The sequence below is a fragment of the Neopsephotus bourkii genome, unplaced genomic scaffold (assembly GCF_033783945.1).
Source record: "Neopsephotus bourkii isolate Nb327-2 ecotype Australia unplaced genomic scaffold, CSIRO-AGI_Nbou_v1 NB_998, whole genome shotgun sequence".
Taxonomy (NCBI): Eukaryota; Metazoa; Chordata; class Aves; order Psittaciformes; family Psittacidae; genus Neopsephotus; species Neopsephotus bourkii.
This window is the reverse complement of record NW_026901490.1, coordinates 1,140,789-1,161,106: the sequence shown is the minus strand read 5'-3', so window position 1 is coordinate 1,161,106 and position 20,318 is coordinate 1,140,789. Positions and strand designations below refer to the sequence as shown.

The 20,318-nt window shown below is 42.3% G+C and overlaps 1 protein-coding gene across 1 annotated transcript in view; it reads right to left on the bottom strand.

Moving 5' to 3' along the window:
- ITPK1 (inositol-tetrakisphosphate 1-kinase) overlaps window positions 1–20,318 on the bottom strand; it is a 140,534-nt gene that overhangs the window by 98,406 nt on the left and 21,810 nt on the right. Inside the window, exon 2 of the mRNA XM_061359897.1 lies at window positions 8,709–8,733. Within this exon, the coding sequence (XP_061215881.1) occupies window positions 8,709–8,733 (25 nt within the window). The remainder of the gene's footprint in view (window positions 1–8,708; window positions 8,734–20,318) is intronic.

Sequence of the window (20,318 nt, the reverse complement as noted above, 5' to 3'; positions counted from 1 at the left end):
GCACAGGCTGTGACTACCATGACTGAAACTGCCTCACAGCATGGCATGGAAAAAGCACAGCAGCTTCTGTGGTTCCTCTGGCTCTGGAATTTATAGAGATTCATAACTGACATAGCACACTGTCTTTTTAAATATACTATCATCCCGGGTATGAATCTGAGCAACACAGATGCATTCACCTGAACCTGACAGAGGAGGGTTATCCTCAGGCTCTGTCCGTGTCTATGGGAAGAAAGTTAACTCCAGCCCTCAATCTTCTTCTCTTTGAAAGAAGTTTGCCGAAATAGAGACTTATTTCCACCACTTGCTAAGGGACTGCTTAGGGCAGATCATACCAATTACTATTTGAATCAGTTTATTAACTGTGGTTGGCCCACCCTTGCTCCTGGCACAGCCAGTAAAGAACCACACTAATCTCATCTAGGAGGCTGCAGCAACAGTCTCATTTTTGACAAGTCATGTGAAGAGGGATGAAATAAATGAATAAATAAAATTAACATACCACAGCTCTCAAATTTTCCATAAACTTGACCTTACATTAAAGCAACACACATTTTACATAAGCCACTTCTACCTCCCTTTGCAGAAACTATGCTCATAACCACCTAAGTTTCTCCTGTCTCTCTCCTTTCTTCCTTGGACTGAAATCCTACATGCAACAATTCCCACCTGAAGCTATTAATTGCACTGCTTTTGATACCAGTACAAAATTATGTTTAGCAGTAAATGTTCTCAAAAACTAAAGACAGCAATTAAAAATGAAGTCAAAAAGGCCACGAGTGTTTTCCATCTATATGCTAAGTCAGTATGAGAGATACTGCAAAGTAACAATGAAAGGCATAGAAAACATCTACGGCACGTGCAGAAATCTGTTCTACCTGACCTGCCTACTTTTAGACATATAGCAAAGACATCCACACTGTTGCCAAAGAAAAGAAAGAACAGAAGTATTGCTTTCACCAGAAATGCAGAGTTAAAGTGAGTAATATCCCTTCTAGCAAAAGCCATCATTTTTAAAACAGGGTCCCTTGAAGAAAAAAAAAAGGGGTGGAGGAAGGGGGGCAATGATGTTCAACTGTCCCCATTAACTTGAAGCCACTGTGCTTTCTTCTGCTATAATTTTGTGAAGGTAATCAGGTTCAGGAAAACATTTCCAGGTTTTGCTGTGTTTGAATGTGCCTGGCAGACAAAATACATGTGGTAAGACTTTTTCTAACTTAATGCTAAAGATCAAATACAGGAAAACTTAATAAACTCTAGTACCTAATGTCTTTAAGCACCAGGTTTTATTGGAACCCCATTCAATCTTGCAACATGAATACATTTATCTCCTTTAATGGTGAACTGCCAGAAAAGCAAACAAGCATACAATGATCTCCAGATACAATTATCTCAAGTCACAGCTCAGATCAAAGGAATTAAGTAACTTTTGCAGAAGCTGGAGAAAGGAAGTCAGCAACACATACTAAAAAGACTTCCCCAGACTCCACCGATCATCTGCAGAGTCCTCCTGAAGTTCAGACCTACCAGCACCCTCACTGCGAAAGGCAGGCATACAAATGGTCTCCTTTACTGTTCTGATGATATCCTCTCTACAAAGCTTTGGTTTGAAGTAAGCAAGTCTGAGCTATGATGGACATCAGAGTCATTGCTCCCAAAGAAACACCACTGTCCCTGTGGAACAAAACTTCAGGACTGAAGATAAGGCTACAGCTCTGCCTAAGCAGGGAATTGCATGATTTCACCTCCAAAAAGGATGAGGCAATTCATCTGGGAAAGGACACTTCAGTACTAGGGTCAGAAGTACAGCCATGTAGGGCATGGCATTATATTAACTCCCTGTCCTTCCTACTTCAAGGAAAAAACCTCAGGAAAGGTCAAAAGAGCTACATGCGTATGTGTACTTCAACACCGACTTCGCTGTTTCAGCAAACCATAAATGAGACAGGTTGGTTTAAAAATCAAGCATTTCCTGAGACACATCTCCAAACACGCTCCATTTGCCCTGCTTTGATACCATGTCGAAACACCTGCATTCATTGAGACAAATAATCCTGTTGTTTCACGCAGCCCAAAACTAAAGCCTAGCCTTTGTTGTTCCATATACACCACTGCAACAATCATCATTAATAAAATCAATGTCTAATTGCAATGTTGTGTAAAGACTGGGACTCTTATGTTGCAAAATATTCCTAGCCAAAAGGAGGCAAATACAGTTTTAATCCCCACCATTTCTGCTGGGGTCTTATTTTTATCCATACTGTTTCTTGAGGAGGGATTTATGAAGCTTTGCAGTTCACGGCACTATCTGGGAAGACACTTGCACACTGATGACTAAAGAATATTGTACAACAGCGATCTTCAGAAACTACTAGCTCCCATTAATAGTCCTGTTTTCCTTCACACACTCATTCTACATCTCCTCCATTCAGGTATCTCAAAGCAACTTAAATGGCATTCCACTAGATGGAATATTACCTTCATTAGGAAACAGAGGCAGAATTTTGTAAGACAGTTGCCCAAAGAACCTTGACTAACTGACAAAGGCAACCCCCCACTGCCATCTCAGCCCCATTACAGTCACCAAAATCTTTGCCAGAGGTCCCACAGGAACTGGATTTCCACCCAGGACATCCCAGCTCCCAGCCTTTAGCTCTGTTAGGAGTCACTGCCTCGTCGCTACATACCAAGGAGTCAGGAGAAGACAAAGGGGCTGGGCAGAGCTGGCTCCATGGGCCAAAGCAGTACAAGCTCAAGCCTGACAGCCATTCATTACACATTATTTACAGATTTCTAAGTCTTAGTAATATTTTCACTCACCCAGGTGACTTTTGCAAGTGACTGTGGAGCCTACACCTCCCCTAGGCCGCTGGGATTCAGTGTCAAAAGAAAGCAGTCAAACCCGTCAGTAAGAGACACTCTCTGAGCCACAAAAATTTCCTCATGGTTCTCTCATTCATGCACCAAGAGTGAAAACTGATCAAATTTAAATGCATTTTGATTTGTTTGGCTTACTCTAATTTTTAAGAATAGTGTTTATTTATTTAATCTGCCTAATCCACATGGTGGAAATGTTCTGTAGTCTTCTCTTCCTTCCCTGTCCCAACAGATGTGTGTGTATTATTCTTCCCCACTGGACCAGAAAGGGCCACACTGTACCCAACTGACTAGTCTGCTAATGCAATATATAGAAGCATGCCAAAACCATTGCTCCCCGCACTGGAACTGTGCTACACTCCTGCTAGGTATGCTGCCTCTTGAGCAACAAGAAGGTCTCACATAGAGGGATCCTCCCTACAGAGAAGAACAGAAGACAGGAGGACACTGCCTAAGGTTTGCTCTTCCATGGTCCTGCTATTTCTGGGTTTGAAGCTGAGATTATTATACTTTCGGGGAAGACCCCACTTTGTGTCCTTAGCAAGTCTGTGCAGCACTGACACTAAAAAGTATTAGGATCTTTGGAGGATTTTAACCATCAGCCCCTCACCTTCAAGAATGTGCTAAGTACCAACACAATCCAGACTGGGGAGGGTTGGAGGGCTGCTGTAGCATCCTTTCCAAAAATGCACTGAAGTCAAAGCAGACTGCCATTCTTAGAAAATCATGCACTTTGCCGATGACCTGGCATGCATGTAAAAATAAACTTTCTGCTCCCTGTACTAAAGAGCCAACTCTCCAACATCTCAACAACCATGCTTGCTTTGGAGGCTTTCCAGTCACATCTTTCTGTATATGCTATCAGATATATATTTTATAAGCTCCATTTCTCGGCTAGAACACTGCTGTCCCAAGCTTATTCCATTAATACTTCATGTGAAAATAAACCTCTCCACATTTCAAGAAAACAACATTTCCCTGGCAATGATTACTGGAAACTGTTGTCACCAGTATTTTACTTTGACTGAAGAATTAAAAAAGGGAGGAGGGGACCCTTGATTCTCCTTCACAGGCTTCACTACACCCCATAGCTCAAAGGACAGTTTTGTACTCCAAAGTAAAAGATTTCACTATCTCAATACCCAGAAAAGGGGAGGGGGGGGGGGGGGAAAGGAAAAAGAAAACAGCAGCTGACACCATTGTAACTACTACAATCAGCTGTTTCGCATCGGAAAACATGTTGTCCTTCATATCCCACTGCTATTAAAAAATGTGCAGCTTGAAATACAATGACTAATCCCACTTTTATAGCCAACTGACTAGAACGTCTTTCTAATATAAAAGAGCATTAGTGTTAATTTGAACCAAAAATACCCACCAAAAATGGGGAATTTTCAAACTAGAAAAAAATGGGAGCAAGTGCTCTAGGAAGGCTTGGGTGTGGAGGTGATGGAAATGGCTTTGAAGTCACGAGAAATACGAAGGCTCCAAACTCTGTCACACAAAGACCAAACTGGCACTCTGTCAGAAGCCAAAGGGCTGCAGTTAATTATTCTGGATTTGCATAGCTTGTGAAACAAAAATAAATGCATGTCCCCATCAGAGGTACTTGTGATGATTTCCACTTCACTGCACATGCTTTCAATCTTACATTCTTCAAACTAAGCCAAACAAATTTTTCCTGAAAAACAAGGTAGATGGAGATGTTCTCCCTTTCCCTTGCCAGCATACAAAGTCATAAGAAACTGGAAATGTTACTGGGTAAAGAAAAATTGGCAATTTTCACTTCCAATTTGGCCCTACACTGATCTGGGGAATGGACGGGTAAAATTGAACAAAACCAAGCTGTTAATAAAAAAGATCAGAAACAGCTTTACCTTTTAGAAACTGCCCAAAGCCCCTGTTTGCTAAGTTCCATGATAGGAAATAGGGTCTTTTTTAATAGCAAATGCCTCATCAGACAACCACTGCATAATTTCAGCGGCAGCCGTTGCCTTGAAACAGTGATGAAAGAAATTATTAAGAAATACTTCATCTTAAGCATTTACTGGCAAGTCACCCCAATGCCAGTGCAAGAGCTGCTCTGCCTCAGCCTCCATCTGCCCAGTAACTGCCCACAGACCATGGCAGATGGGCTTTGGTCATGTCTGTCACCTGTTCAGAGCATCTCCATTCCTCCTCTGGCCACCAGATGAAGCTGCTCCAGATAGCTGAGCAGGTAGCTGTGAGGGGTGGGAAGAACTGGCAAGAAAGGAGAGGTATGTAATTGCCACAGGAATGGCAAGAGCAGAATACTTTAAGGATTTAAGAATACAAGAATACATTAAATGCAGCCTTAAGATTAAATGCAGCTGAATTGGTGCTTTTTTCTGGAAGAAAGCCAGCAACACCAGGTCTGCTCAACACCTTCAATTGCTCTTCCCTTTCTTTTGTGTCCCACACAATAGCACAGGGAAGTCCTGACCCTTCTGAGAAAGCTGCAGCTTGTGCTCCTGCCACCCAGGTTTGCCAGCACAGCTCCTGGCAGTGCCGGGGCTGGTACTGCTGCAGGTTCCCTACAGGAGCCAGGGCTCATCCTTCAGTCTGCCCTCTTGCAAAACTGGAACAAGAGTGCTTCCTTACCTCAAGGGGCACAAACAAAAAGCACCCTGACACTGGGGTGATGCCTACTTTAAAAAAATGAAGCAAATGAACTGCCACAAGGTAAGAGATGTAGCACAATATTCTGTTAAGAACCTGTATTTAAAAGCCAGGAAGACATTTGGGGTTTTTTTCCTTGCAATGTAAGACTGTTTTTTAGCTGCCCCACTGACTTGGATTTAAGCTGCAGAAAGCAAATCTAGATCCAAAACATTGCCACATCTGAAAGATGCCGCTACTCAAGAGTTCTGACGCTGCCCACGGGAAAAACAGAAATGAGCTAAGCCATTCATGCTCCCAAATGTTTGTGTGCAGACTCATACCGTCTTTGGAAAGTTCATAACCTTGAAAGCTTTTTATTTAGTTCACCTACTGTACTATCTTTTAAGCCAGATAGCTTGATGGATGTTACTCAATTGTATTATATAATGTCACACATTTCAGCTCCTGTGCATTGAGTTCACAGTGAATTCTCATTATGTTCGAATTCAAACAGTATTTGTACAAAAAAAAAAAAACAAAACAAAACAAAAACCCAAAGCAACCAAAACCAATTATTTATCACCACACATGTTGAGAGGTTCTTTGTTTTCAGTGTGATGCTTGAATAATGTCTTACTGTTGGATAAAGGGGCATGCCTACTTAGCATCCCACTGCCGGTCCTATTCTTCCATTATTTCTCTTTGGAGAATGTGTATGTTGCCCCACTCAAGAAAAATAGAAAGCTGGAACCACTTTTGCTGCTGGAACAGAAAGAAAGCCTGAGACAAGACAAAACACAGAGCTTGAACACAAGTCACAGAATGTTAATTGCTGTCTAACAGCAGCACACTGATAATCTGTACAGCACAATTAGCCTTAAGAAAGCAAAATAAGAGGATTTAATCAGTCTAGGTAAAGAAAAATAATTCCTCCCTGCAAGAAGGAAACAGAAGTCATACAAATGCTTATTTGAAGACTTCCTTCTAGTAGGAGGAAATCCTTTCCTGCTCCTATGAAACGTCTTTGGAAAAGAATAATCTAGAGTCTGTTCACAGAAGTCAGCACATGCCAGTCCATCTTGCTTTGCTATCCAGAAGCCAGTAACTGAACTATAGCTTTTGACTCACTACAGAAAGCACAATTACATTCAGAAAAACTTTATATTTATGCAAAGAAGAAAACAGATTAACAGCCTGTGTATTTTTGTGTTTTGAGTTATTTGTCTATTGTCAGGCATAAGGGCTGGTTTCTCTTGAACAGGATGATTTCCGTAAAGGAGGAGGAGGAGAAACAAAGAAATGCTGCTGCTTAACACAGGAAAATTATATTCCCTGTCAAATAAACTTCCTCCAGCAGATCAACACCAAGACATCCTCCATATAGAAGAAGGGCTACTGGGATGGATCATGTAAGGCGACTCAAGCAAAGCCTCTAGTAATGACTGGATGAAGAAAGGGCACATATCTGACACATCCCCTAATAGCCACTAGTACATGCTTCAGGACACATGAAGCAAATGACAGGTGAGGGATGATTGTACGCAGCCAGCCATCCTGCAGCAGGCATCAGTGCTTCTGAGGTGTGCCTCTGGGGCACAAATTCCCGGTATAGGTTAGTCTAACATCTCAACTACACTGTAAAATTTGAGACCATGAACTACTTTTATACCAAGTCATATCTAATTCTGTTCAAATGTTTCCCAAAATGCTCTTCCACTAAAGAAATCTCTTCCAATCAGTTTCTGTCAATCTGACTACCAGCCATTAAGCTACACAAACATCAGAAGATTAACAGGTAACCCATAGAAGGACAGAAATGGAATTTGCCCTCTGCTCAGCTGATCAGTGCATCATTGAATTCATCTCATACAAGCACCTTGCTGCTTAAGCATGCAGGCATGATGCACATAATAAACGCAGACGTCAGATTGTAATACACTAGGGTACTATTAAAACAACAGTGTCCCCTAGACAGCGACACAAATACAGACTAGCTTTCTTCCTGTGCTGCTTCTGAAGCTGTCCTTCACAAATGCTGGTTTGTATTTATTAATACGGAGATGCAATCACAATTCATGAAAGAAGCTGCTGCACAGGTCTGAGCAATAGGAGGTACAAGTAAGGAAGATGATCTTGTAGCGGTGAAAGGCTAAATGCAGCCAGGAAAGGACATGCCCTTTCTCCTTGCAATACCATGCAGCTCTCAACTACAAATACCTGAAAGACTATTATCCAGTTTAGCTAGCGATGGGATTTTTTTAAAAAGTCTTCTGATTGTGGATTCTTTAAAATAACATGATCTGATTTTTCTGTTTATTTTTTTTAAGTGCTTTTTTCCTACACCCTGCTGGTGTTGAGAAGCACCTTTCACGCAGACTTAAGGGCAGCCTCAACTATTAGTGGGTAACACCCCATTTTCCTCCTCTCTCCTCCGTCCTCTCTGTTGAGGCAGTTTCATCTCTGCTACTGAGACATGAGAAAACAAGTGTGGAGAATACACTGATCACTTTAGAGTCGAAACAATCACTAGATAAGCATAAGCAAGAGTGAAACCTATGACACACAGCTTTTCTAAGTACACAGAATAAGCCAGAAGGAAAGAGCATGCTTCCCCTTTGATCTTTTAGGGCTAGAGTGCTCTATGTTACAGCTGTCCTTGTAATCCTTTTCCAAGTTGCCATCATCCTTTAATTAACATCTTGCCTGAAATACGACCATTCAGACCTGGGAAAGAACAAATGTAGCCAACACCTGAACTTATCTGTAGATAGGCTACAACTCAAAGGCACTTTAGTATCATTTCCCTTCTTGCTGTGTTACAAGAACACTCCTTCTGCTTTAGTTTTATTCAAAGACCAGCTCCTGTTTCTGTTAAGCCTGACTGTCCATGCATGCAATGAACACTAAGTAACATCACCTAACCAACTATCAGATCTTATTAAACAACGGACACAAGAAAAGCGTAACTGCACTCCCACTTTAACCAGGGCACTTGCTGAAACTAGATGGGCTCAACAGACGCTTCACAAAAGGGGGATCCTCTTTTTCAAAAACCAGTATCCGAAGCAGTGAATTGAATGGAAAAGAAAGAAAAAATAATTAAGCCCTGGTCATGCTGACATCTAATTGACTGCATTTTAAATCAGTAAACATTCTTTACAAGAAAATGGGAGAAGTGGGGGGGAGGATAAAATACATTTTTTACTCACCTGTACTACTTCTACTCCTCTTTTCCTGGAAAAGAAGAAAAAGAAAGGGATGGTTAATATTGCAAACATAGGGAAAATGTAAAACCAAACACTAATGGAAAAGGGTGGCTTCAAACTAGAATGCAAACAATAAAATTTGCACTAATGAACCTGATTTAAATTCAGGAAAGCACTTGTTCGATTCAATTCCCTGCCTAGGAAGCACTTCGGCAGCTTCTGAATCATGGCCTCAAAAGTGACCCAAAATGCATACTAAGCAGCTGCACCACTGGGACTGATACACCTGCCAGGTGAGCAGAGTTAGCAGGAGGTGATGTTATGGAGGGAGCATCTCAATTTTAGTCACTTCTACTCTGCTCTTCGTTTCTCATCTGACCTCAAGAGTGTGTGAACTGCACCACAGCACATTCCACGTGCTTGATAGATTATTTAGTTTTGATGCAAAGATACACGTATAAGTGTCAGGGAGAATGAACACAGCACCTTAAAGCCATTTATCATCTTATTTACAGTCTTGTTCTACCCCTGACATCTTGGTATGCAGAACACTTCCCAGAGCTACACACACAGAGTGACTTGCATCAGTTGTTCTCTGTTTGAAATCCTTGCCAAGGAACTTCCAAGCTGTCCCATGGCTTATCTTCATCACAAGCACAAAGAAATCCAGGCTGGCTCCAGGAAATAGCTCTGCAAACCAAGCAGGGAAAGGGACAAAGAAAGGATACAGGCACAGGCCAGGCCCAGAACAGACAGACTGCCCTGCAGCTGGAGCACCCTGCCCAGATGTGCCATTCCGCTGCAACTCCATTGCAGATATACCCCCACAGATCCACTGCTCAAGACAGATGATCCATTCTGGAAGCAGTGCCTCAGAACCACAATTATTTAAAACTTCAGCTGGTGATTGGTACTGCACTGTGTCAGATTGACCTAACTATGCTGGCCTCAGCAGAGGCAACAACCCTTACATCATGTAGCTGTGCCCTCCAAAAAGCTAATAAATTACAGAAGCAGCCATGCAAGCAAACATAAACAGCTTCAACCTCATAAAGGGAGCATGTTCCATTGTCCCAGCCTGAGCAAGCATCAACCTACTGGCTAGGACAGGACTCTACGTGCATCAGCCCCCAGTACCAGGGTTTGCTTTGGGCAGAAATGGACACACACCCAGGTATGTGACCAGGGAGACAGACACAGCATAGACTGATATCCTGTTCCAGATGGTGGGCATGTAGATGTGGGGACACCAAAATGTGCAAAGCTCAATGGTTTAGACACGACCTTGGATTTCGAAGACTTGTAATCAGGCTGGCCCCTGCTAGAGCACCGTGCAAATGCTTGGGGTTTGTCAGAAAAGCCCAAGCCTCTGAATACTGCTTTGGCCAACAAGGAACAGTTTTAGTGATCCTGAAACAACAGGAATAAAAGACTGGAGAGGCCTACTAATTATAGACCAAAATGTTGAAAATTGCAATTGCTACAGCCAATTTAGGTAGATCTGTAGAGGTGGGTGTCTACTGGTATGAGAACTGAGATTCAGGTACATGCAGCCAGACAACGCCCAGTCACTGCACTTGACAAGTTATCAAGCAAAACAAACTATTTCTGCTCTAGTCTTGAGAGCAGGACTGAATCCCTGGCACAAAGGCCAGCTATCCCTGCTTTGTGCCACCCCCCCAGTATATGCAGGCTATTTAAATATGTTAGAACCTTCTCCTCACTTTGAGGACACAGGAAATTTAACATAAAAATCAAAAGCCTCAGCAAGCACAAGACAGGAATGTCTCTTCTTCAGCCCCACTAAACCCATATATGAAAATCAAAGCCCCTTTTGGGGCAAGGTCATGGATCAGGACCGCCTAACTCTGCCCTCAATGCTTTTCTATCTAAGACTGCCTGTGTTGTCCATAGTTGCAACTGCTGCACGCTGCTGAATACACAACGGTTCCACCAGTTTTCCAGCCAATACAGTAAGTCTTTCTTTTGAGAGCCCATTACAAAGATGCCCAAAGGGACCCGCAATCAATCAGCATCTATGACACAAATTGCTCCCTTCTTCCACTTCACCACCGTGGAGTTTCTCTGGCCTAGAAGCAGCATGCAACACACAGCCGCAACAGAGAGCTTGTCGTTGTTTAGCAAGAAAATTAAAAAGCTAATGAAACCAAGCACCTCTTGCAGAGAATTTCAAAACCCTCTTGCAGATAACAGTAGCCTGTAAGTGGTGGGTGATTAATATACTGCCATTACAGTGTGGGAAGCATTGATTCAGCTGAGGCTGGCAAGAGGCATTCCAACTGTGTTTTGAGAAGAAACTATGAATCTCATAGAGAAAGAGTTAATAGCCAAATTGTCAAAACAATTATTTTGATACAGCTATGCAAGACAAATAAGGATTAGGTGAGGAAAGCTTATTTTTTTGTAGATTAGGGCAGCAGCCTGCTCAAAAGCATTCCAAGTATTGTGAGCTAAAACTTAAAATAACCAAACCAGCTACATTTTTGCTGTGTTTGCCCTGGAGTAAACTGAAAAACTCAAAACTGCCACTGAAATACACCAGGCTTCAGAAATGACTGCTCCGGAGCCACTGGAAGAACAGAAGCTGATGGCAAAAGCTGCATTTCTTGCTGTGCCTGAATACACACTAAGTAAGTTTCGTTCTACTTTGAAGAAGAAAAATCCTGGCAAGCTGGTTGAGAAAGAGTCAGTCCAAAGGTCTTCTATAACTTCCCCAAAATTAACTTTGCAAATTTACTGAAGCTTATGGAAACCAGTTGTAGTGCCACAGGACAAGGAAGAAGCCACAGCAGAACATAATCAGGATGAGAACTGGTGCCTGCTGCTAGTAGGGTATCACACGCTTCATGGGAAGGAGGAAGCAATTACTAAGGTTGGGTTGTGCAGTGGGTCTTCCCCTTTTTCAGAACAGAAAGGGGGGTGCTCCCCTTTGGTTACCTGAAGCATGAGATCTTTTTATACTTAAGCTCAGGGGATGAGAGGAGGGCTATTTCACCTGGAGTACTGACCACTACTCTTGTATCTTTCATGGTGTTGCCCATGACTTTTCTTCCCATATAGCTTGAAATTGAGCCACAGCCTACCAGAAGAAGTGCTCCCATTGCCAGCTGTCCTGCCTGCCTCCTGATATTGGCAAGGGGCTATACAAAACCCACAGCAAGTCTCTATTTCTGAAAGGAAAAGAAACATCATGAGCTGTTTTTCCCTTCTCCCTCCAACGAAGCAACACAACTGGGTCAAAGAGACTGCATCTGTCCACTTTTATTGAACAGATGCTTGAAAAATGGTCACTTTTAAACCATATTCACAGAGGTCCCTATTTTTAAAATACATTTCATCCCAAAGATCATCTAGACAGGGATCTGGTACTCCAATCATCAGCCCAGGGCAGGAAAACCAAAAAAATATCAGCAAATGTTGGAAAACCTCTGGGAGAAAAGTGGAAATAGTGTCTGAATGTGATAAAATTAAACACCTAACTAGTTTCAATCCCTTCAACTGGCTTACTATGCCTAAAGCTATGGAAACCCATACAGGTGCAGCACAAATTACGGACAGGTGCATTGCATGCTCCCTTCCTTCAGCACACAGGTCTGCTGAATCACACACTGCAACACTTAAAGGAAACCTAGAAGCATTTAAGTAACTGCTGCATTAGCCTGCAATACCAATTAAAACCCAGAAACCTGTTGTGACTTACTAGCTCTATACCTGAAACCAGTGAACAGCTCTACGGGATAATACAAGCCTCACCATATACAGCAGCAATTAAAATAATTACATGCAAGCTGACTTCATGTTTAAAATAGAATGATGTATGGATTTAGAGAAGAATTCAATAGCAATTTGTCAAAAATACATTAATCAGTGTTTTGGAATTGATGTTTTTCCACAGTCTCAAACTATGTAGAATAACTGGCTTTTGGGGTCAGGTTTGTTGGGTTGGTTTTTATCATCTAAAGTAAACAGTTTGGATTAATTCCCCACAACACCTAAGACATTATAGTGAATGGCAGTTAAAAGAGAAAACAACTATCAGGTCATATATCATAGCCATGGTTAAATTAAGTGACATTTTTGCTGTCTGGTTTGAGTGACAGATTGAAAAATGCCAAGCCCAATTTACAATTCCAAAACTAAAAAGCAATCTTTGTACCTGTTTTAATAGCCTATGAAGTTATTAGTGCACACAGTGAAGTTCATTTTCTCAGATGGGAGGATGTTTCACTTTCAAAATTTCCCATGTAAAAAAGTGGCAAATAATAACAATGTGTTGCTCTGATATAAAATATAAACACGTTTTCCCAGAAAAGCAATATGTTGGTAAAGGGAGTTGTATAAATATTAATGCATCAGAGCAAAAACCTGCAGTTGCTAAGACTCTGCACCACACTGAAATCACCAGACACAGAGAAAGGCACCAGGCAAGCAATACCAAAGCAAGGCATGAGAGCCAGCCAGTACTGGCCATCTGCAGCCTTGCAGGCAGCCTGTTTCTCCTCCTAGCATGAAGGCAAGATCAGCTCATTCGCCTTAGTTTTTCCATCAGCAGAATACCCTGCATTTCTGCTATTAAATATGAGTAAGGATCCTTGCCTTTACTAATTTTCACCACTGATGGACTCCGCCTTATTGTCTATGAGGGAAGAAATCAAGAAGCAACCCCAGCACAGGAGTGCTCGGTGTCTGTTGGCCCTGGCTCCCAGCCACAGCCATCAGTACACATGGAAGTTAACCGAGGGCATCTGAAATGATGAAATCCATCCGCGGGTCCTGAAGGAGCTGGCAAATGAAGTTGCTAAGCTGCTGTCCATCATATTTGAAAAATCATGGCTGTCAGGTGAAGTTCCCGATGACTGGAAAAAGGGAAATATAACCCTCATTTTCAAGAAGGGGAAAATGGATGACCCGGGGAATTACAGACCAGTCAGTCTCAACTCTGTGCCTGGCAAAATCTTGGAGCAGATTCTCCTGGAAGGCATGCTAAGGTACATGAAAATCAACAAGGTGCTTGGTGACAGCCAGCATGGCTTCACTAAGGGGAAATCCACAATTTAGTGGCCCTCTATGATGGAGTTATGGAAGTGATGGACAAGGGTAGAGCAGCTGACGTCATCTACCTGGACTTGTGCAAAGTATTTGACAAATGTCCCACAGGACATCCTTGTCTCTAAATTGGAGAGACATCAACTTGATAGGTGGACCACTCTGTGGATAAAGAACTGGCTGGATGGCCGCACACAAAGAGTTGTGGTCAATGGCTGAATGTCCAGCTGGAGACCTGTAACGAGTGGTGTCCCTCAGGGATCGGTGTTGGGACCAGTCTTGTTTAACATCTTTGTCAGTGACATGGACAGTGGGATTGAGTGCACCCTCAGCAAGTTTGCCGATGACACCAAGCTGTGTGGTTCGGTTGATACGCTGGAGGGAAGGAATGCCATCCAGAGGGACCTTGACACGCTTGTGAGGTGGGCTGATGCCAACCTCATGAAGTTTAACCATGCCAAGTGCAAGGTCCTACACCTGGGTTGGAGCAATCCCAGGCACAGCTACAGGCTGGGCAGAGAAGAGATTCAGAGCAGCCCTGCGGAGAAGGACTTGGGGGTGCTGGTCGATGAGAAACGTAACATGAACCAGCAGTGTGCACTCACAGCCCAGAAAGCCAACTGTATCCTGGGCTGCATCAAAAGGAGTGTGACCAGCAGGTCGAAGGAGGTGATCCTTGCTCCTCTGCTCTCGTGAGACCTCCCTTGGAGTATTGTGGGCAGTCCTGGTGTCCTCAACATAAAAAGGACATGGAACTGTTGGAACAAGTCCAAAGGAGGGCCACGAGGATGATCAGGGGACTGGAGCACCTCCTGCATGAAGACAGGCTGAGAAAGCTGTGGCTGTTCAGCCTGGAGAAGAGAAGGCTGCGTGAAGACCTCATAGCAACCTTCCAGTATCTGAAGGGGGACTATAGGGATGCTGGGGATGGACTCTTCATTAGGGACTGCAGTGACAGGACAAGGGGTAATGGGTTAAAACTTAAACAGGGGAAGTTTAGATTGGATATAAGGAGGAAGTTCTTTACTGCAAGGGCAGTGAGACACTGGAATTCGTTGCCCAAGGAAGCTGTGAATGCTCCATCCCTGGCAGTGTTCAAGGCCAGGTTGGACAATGCCTTGGGTGACATGGTTTAATGTGAGGTGTCCCTGCCCATGGCAAGGGGGTTGGAACTAGATGATCTTAAGGTCCTTCCGAACCTAACTATTCTATGATCCTATAAAATCTGGGAAGACTCCGCTGTAACATGAGGATTTTTTTGCACACAAAATATCAAGCAGGCAATTGATCAGAGTTAATTTTACCAACATATATCCCACAGCTCTTACTTTTCAGGAAGCCTTTCCCCTTCATTAACCACAATTTTTGAAAGATTTATGGCTTAAATGAATCTAAAGTTGGCATTTGGGGGAGGGAGTCCTCAGTTTTCTCAGATGCAAAGAAAGCATCACAGATCTAAAAAAGACAAAAAGGTACACCTTCATAAACCAGTAAAAACAGATAATATAAAATGGGGAAGATAAGGTCTCACTTAAAACTAAGTGCTCTCTAGATGGGCTGAAAAAAATGAGACTTTGGGCTGTCACAGAGGACCTTTTAAGTAGAAAAGAAAATCAGAGTGTAGCCACATTTGTGCATTTCTTCCTTGTTTTTATAAACAGGGAATGGTTGAAGCAATAGCCATCCTCATATCAGACACCACACCACCGTTAAGTGATTTTCACACCACTACCCTATTCACACATGACATTCAGTAAAACCATCTGACCTTCTCTACATCTTCAAAACATTATATCATCCCATTTACAGCTATGAAAATGATTCTAAGAATGCTGTATCAGAACAAAGAGGCAGGACCAGAAAATAAGAGAAAATCTTGGTAGGGCAGCAGCAGCATCACTCTGGTATTCACTGCTTCCAAATGCCACTAATTACTACTACAACACACACAAACATTCACCAGCATTTCGCAGCAAAAACCCAGCTAGAAACCCACTAACCCCTTATCCTGCAAGTGTAATGACAATGTGAAGTATCCAACACCACGACTCAAGAGGTTCTAAGTAGCAAGGAGAAAAAAGCCGTGAAAGAAAGAAACTAGACACTGTAAGCAGTGACTAGAGGAAATAAACTGCCTTTAGTCACTACATATTAAGACAAAGTTTCAATAATGGCTTAATGAAACATTGCAAGGCTACTGATTTTAGCATTATAAAACAGATATTACGGAAATAAAATCTGTATATCCCAAGTTATAAAAGCCATAAAGTACAGTAAATACAAACTCAAAAAGGCTCTGTTTTCTTTTTAAAGTAGCCATTTAAAATGGATCAGTGCTGCTGAGCTCTGCCAGACTCTTTTCCTGGAACTAGTGATCCCAGGTTATGGGAGCCCATACTTGCTGCTTTCCCAGTGGTGACACAAAACCTTTAACCGCAGTCTTTTGAGAAAAAAAAAACAACTGAAGGGACATCAGTGGGGAAAAGGGAATGACTAACAGCTGCAGAGAAAGATTATTAAAGGCAATGAGTTATTGCCTACCAGACATTCAGAGGCATATATAGTACCTGATGACAATTATAAGCAATTGAGCAGGGTTCAGCCTTCAGCCATAGGCTTACGCCACCAGACATTACAAGATCCAGTTTCCAGCTATGGCAGGCAGCCACGGCATGTGAGCTCTTTATAACCTTATTAAAAACCATCTTTAAACCAAGCTGTTTTGGCAATGTATCTTCCATTACAAGACATTAATTTCCCAAAGGTCAGAGTGCTTCAAATTTGCAGGCTAAATTGTTCCACCGTCATCCTTTGCTTTCAAAACTGCTTGCCTCCTTAAGCACAGCAAAAAATACGTATGTCCTTTCTGCTCCCAGCTCCCTTTGTCTCCCCATGACCCCGGCCACCCCAGTGTTAATATGGCCCTCTGCAAAAAGAAAACTAACAACCCATCCCTTTCAAAAGTCCTTCTAAGGTCACAAAGCACCAGTGAAGACTGAAAGAGACCTGAGAAGAGGCAGCAGAGTCGGTATCTCTTCTGGGGAGAGATACAGTATCTATATGTATGTATATAGATAGATACATAAATAAACTCTCGTTGCAGAGATTATTAGAGGATTCCAGGAACATAAAATGCGATGGGATGGTTCCTATGACTGGACTGTTGAAATGGAAGGATACAGGCTCTTCAGGAAGGACAGACAGGGGAGACAAGGAGGGGTTGTCACCCTCTGTGTCACTGACCAGCTGGAGTGAATGGAGCTGTGCCTGGGAATGGATGAGGAACCGACCAAGAGCTTATGGGTCAGGATTAAATGGAGATCAGGGACAGAGGACATTATAGTGGGGTCTGCTACAGGCTGCCCAACCAGGAAGAGCAAGCAAATGAGGCCCTCTATAGACAGATAGGAGCAGCTCCACATTCACAGGCTTTGGTCCTCATGGGGGACTTCAACCACCCCAGTATCTGTTGGAGGGACAACACAGCAGGGCATAAGCAATGCAGGAGGTTCCTGGAATGTGTAGACAATCCCCTAATCACCAAGAAGTACATTAGTTTGCAGACTGGTATTTTGTTTACTTCTGACTTTCCAGATATTGCCAAATTGCAGGAAAAAACTTCTCACTTCTCAACATCTGTTACACCAAAGTAGGAAGGAATGCAGCTATAACATCTCATCAACTCCAGTACCAAACTGGAACATAATACAAAAACTGAAAGACTTGCCATGAAAAGCCACCTATACTAAAGCTGAAAGAACAACTCACACAGACACAGTGCATGAAGATCTCACCAGTGCCATTTCTGGATAATGCTCCAGTCTGAAAGCTTTCCTGTGCCAGTGGTGAATCCAATAAGCATATAGCATTTTTCAGTTTTCCACATGCCTTAAATCATAACCTTTCTCACTTCAAAAAAGATAACACCCGGTGTGCCTCAAAAGCACAGTGTAATGGAAAGCAACTGTGCAAAATGGCATTAGAACTAACTGCCAGATCCATGCCACTTTAAGAAAGTAAGCAACAAATTAGAATGGTCAGTCACAAATAGTCACATGAAACAAAGAGCAGTAACTGCAAAGTAACAGTGAACAACACGACTGGTAGTTAACTGGAGATATTTACTGTCAGGAAATACCCTGAAGCTCCTGTGGCTACAGCTAATAGATTTCTTATGCCAAAGCTCCGAAAAGGACTTGCAAATAAGAGCACACTCAACTGCAAAAGTGCTGCAAGCTGAAAGTGCAGGGCTGCAGCTTCAGTTCAGGCTAAAAGTTTCTCTCCTACAAAGCTTCACCATTTTGTCATGGCTGAGAGAACTGGCAGCATGTAACTCATGCAATGACAGACTAATACAGCGTTAAGCTTATACTGTATGACAGCTGCATTTTGATGCCTTTCAGGAAGCTTTGTCCAGCAACACGCTGAAGTCCTTCTACCTTTGCACAGGTCTTTCTAATTTTATGCTTTGACAGCTCTCAAACCAAACTAGCTAACAGTACTGGTCAAATGCCTATTCTCTAGAGTGAGATGCCATCACATCTAAAGTCTGTTGCAGCACAGTGTAGGCAGAGCACTCTTAACTCTAGCTACAATTACATTTGCCTCTGCATTGCTTCTGAGAAGTATCAACTCTTGAACAGAGGTTTACCAGTAAATCCCTGAACTGCATCAGACAAGATAATCAAGCTTCCTGCCTGTCTGCCTCCTTTCAAAGACCACATCTTTTGCAACCCGAATTAAGAATTGACAAGCGCTGAAGCAATGCATAGAGTCGAAACAATGCATGTATGTATCTATGCTGCTTCTGCCTACCTACCTATAAAATCTATCTAGAAACTGGAGGCTCATCTAGCTTTAAACTCCTCAGCTCAGGTACTAGGAGTTATTTTATTGTACCAGCACAACTTAGGGCAGACTTTAATGCTCACCTAAGGATGTAGTCAGCCACTGGGTTTTGCTGCCAGACTTTATTTTTCATTTTCAAAATCCCTGAACTGGTTTGTTTAAAACAATCTCACTGATATCTTCTCGTACTACAGGAAAAACTGGACTGAACCATAGGCCCATTCTGACTGGAAAACAGGATGAGAAGGGCAGAACAGGATAAGAAGATAATAGACCTTTTGTTCCAGCATAGGCAAGACTGTCAAGGGAAGTGGAGAAAACAACTGGTCCACCCCACTGTATGAGAAGGACAATCAGGTTGCTCTTACAGATACCCATCTAGGAGAGCAGCTCTCAGAAATAAAGGATCTAAGCCAGATGCAAGCAAGCCTCGGTTTATTCTAGGGCTTCCTTTAGGTTCCTGCCTAAGTGTTCATTGTGACCCAACATAATTACTTATTATTCAATCTATTTTAACTTTTAAACCAAAGGCTAGTAATACCTGCACACATACTTTACATATATGAAACCTGCATACAGGTTTTGTACATATATATATATTCTAAGAGCTTTCTCTCAGAATTGTAACAACTACCAATTTCCCCTTAGTAAACCAGCTACCTTCCATATTTTGGTTAATCAAATATATTCAAAGTTTATGGGCTTTTATAAGGCAAGATGAGGTTTGCATAGGGACTGCATACATTTTCCCCTTCGTCTGAACAACATACAATCACAATGTATATTATGACGCACAGAAAGTTATTTCATTAATAGTTTTAGACTTAAGCACTACCAATCAGATTTAGGCATCAAATTATTCTTCCCTATTATTGCAGATATGTTGTCCAAATCACTAATACTAGTTTACCAGTTTTAATGCAAGTGACATACTGTTATCAGCTACCAATCAAGGTTAAAGAAACAACACAGAGATTTGAACTGACAGCATACATCCTATATGCACCTATCTATATACCTCACTGCATCTATCTACGTAGAGAGAGAGACAGATCTTCAGATTAAATACATTTATGTCATGCCCTACATATAAGCCTTCCCAGTACCTCCCTCGTCTATATGGACAGGGAGAATTCAGATTGAAGAAGCTGAACACATCTGGGAAGCTAACTTACAATGTGTATAACTGTTGACAGCAATTGTCTTTTCTTTGGAATAGGAAAGCAAAGGAACAGAAGAGAAAAAATGACAAAAGATGAACTCGTTTGGTTTCTCAAGTTCACGTAAAAATTGTGAGTGCCCAGCCTGTATTAGCGTGCAGTAAGCAGCCTTTCTGAAAGTGCCTGGCAATTGCCCTTTAAGAATCTAAGCTCCTCAGGACTTCTCTTAGCTTCACGTATCTGTCACAGTCACTTTGAACAATCTCACTGGTGCTGGCACACAGCTACCTGACAAGAGCATACAGAAAAAGAAACCATATTAGAAACAATCATTTACCAGAACCATTATTTACAGTCTGTCTTAACTAGACCACTAGGGGGATTGGACTAGATGATCTTTTGAGGTCCCTTCCAATCTCTAACATACTGTGATACAATCCCTCTACACTGCATTTGTAAAGCATCCCAGACTATCAACCTGGAGAACTACTACAGCACTGAGGGAGGTCTAGCAATGCAAATCAACTCTGATAGCAAA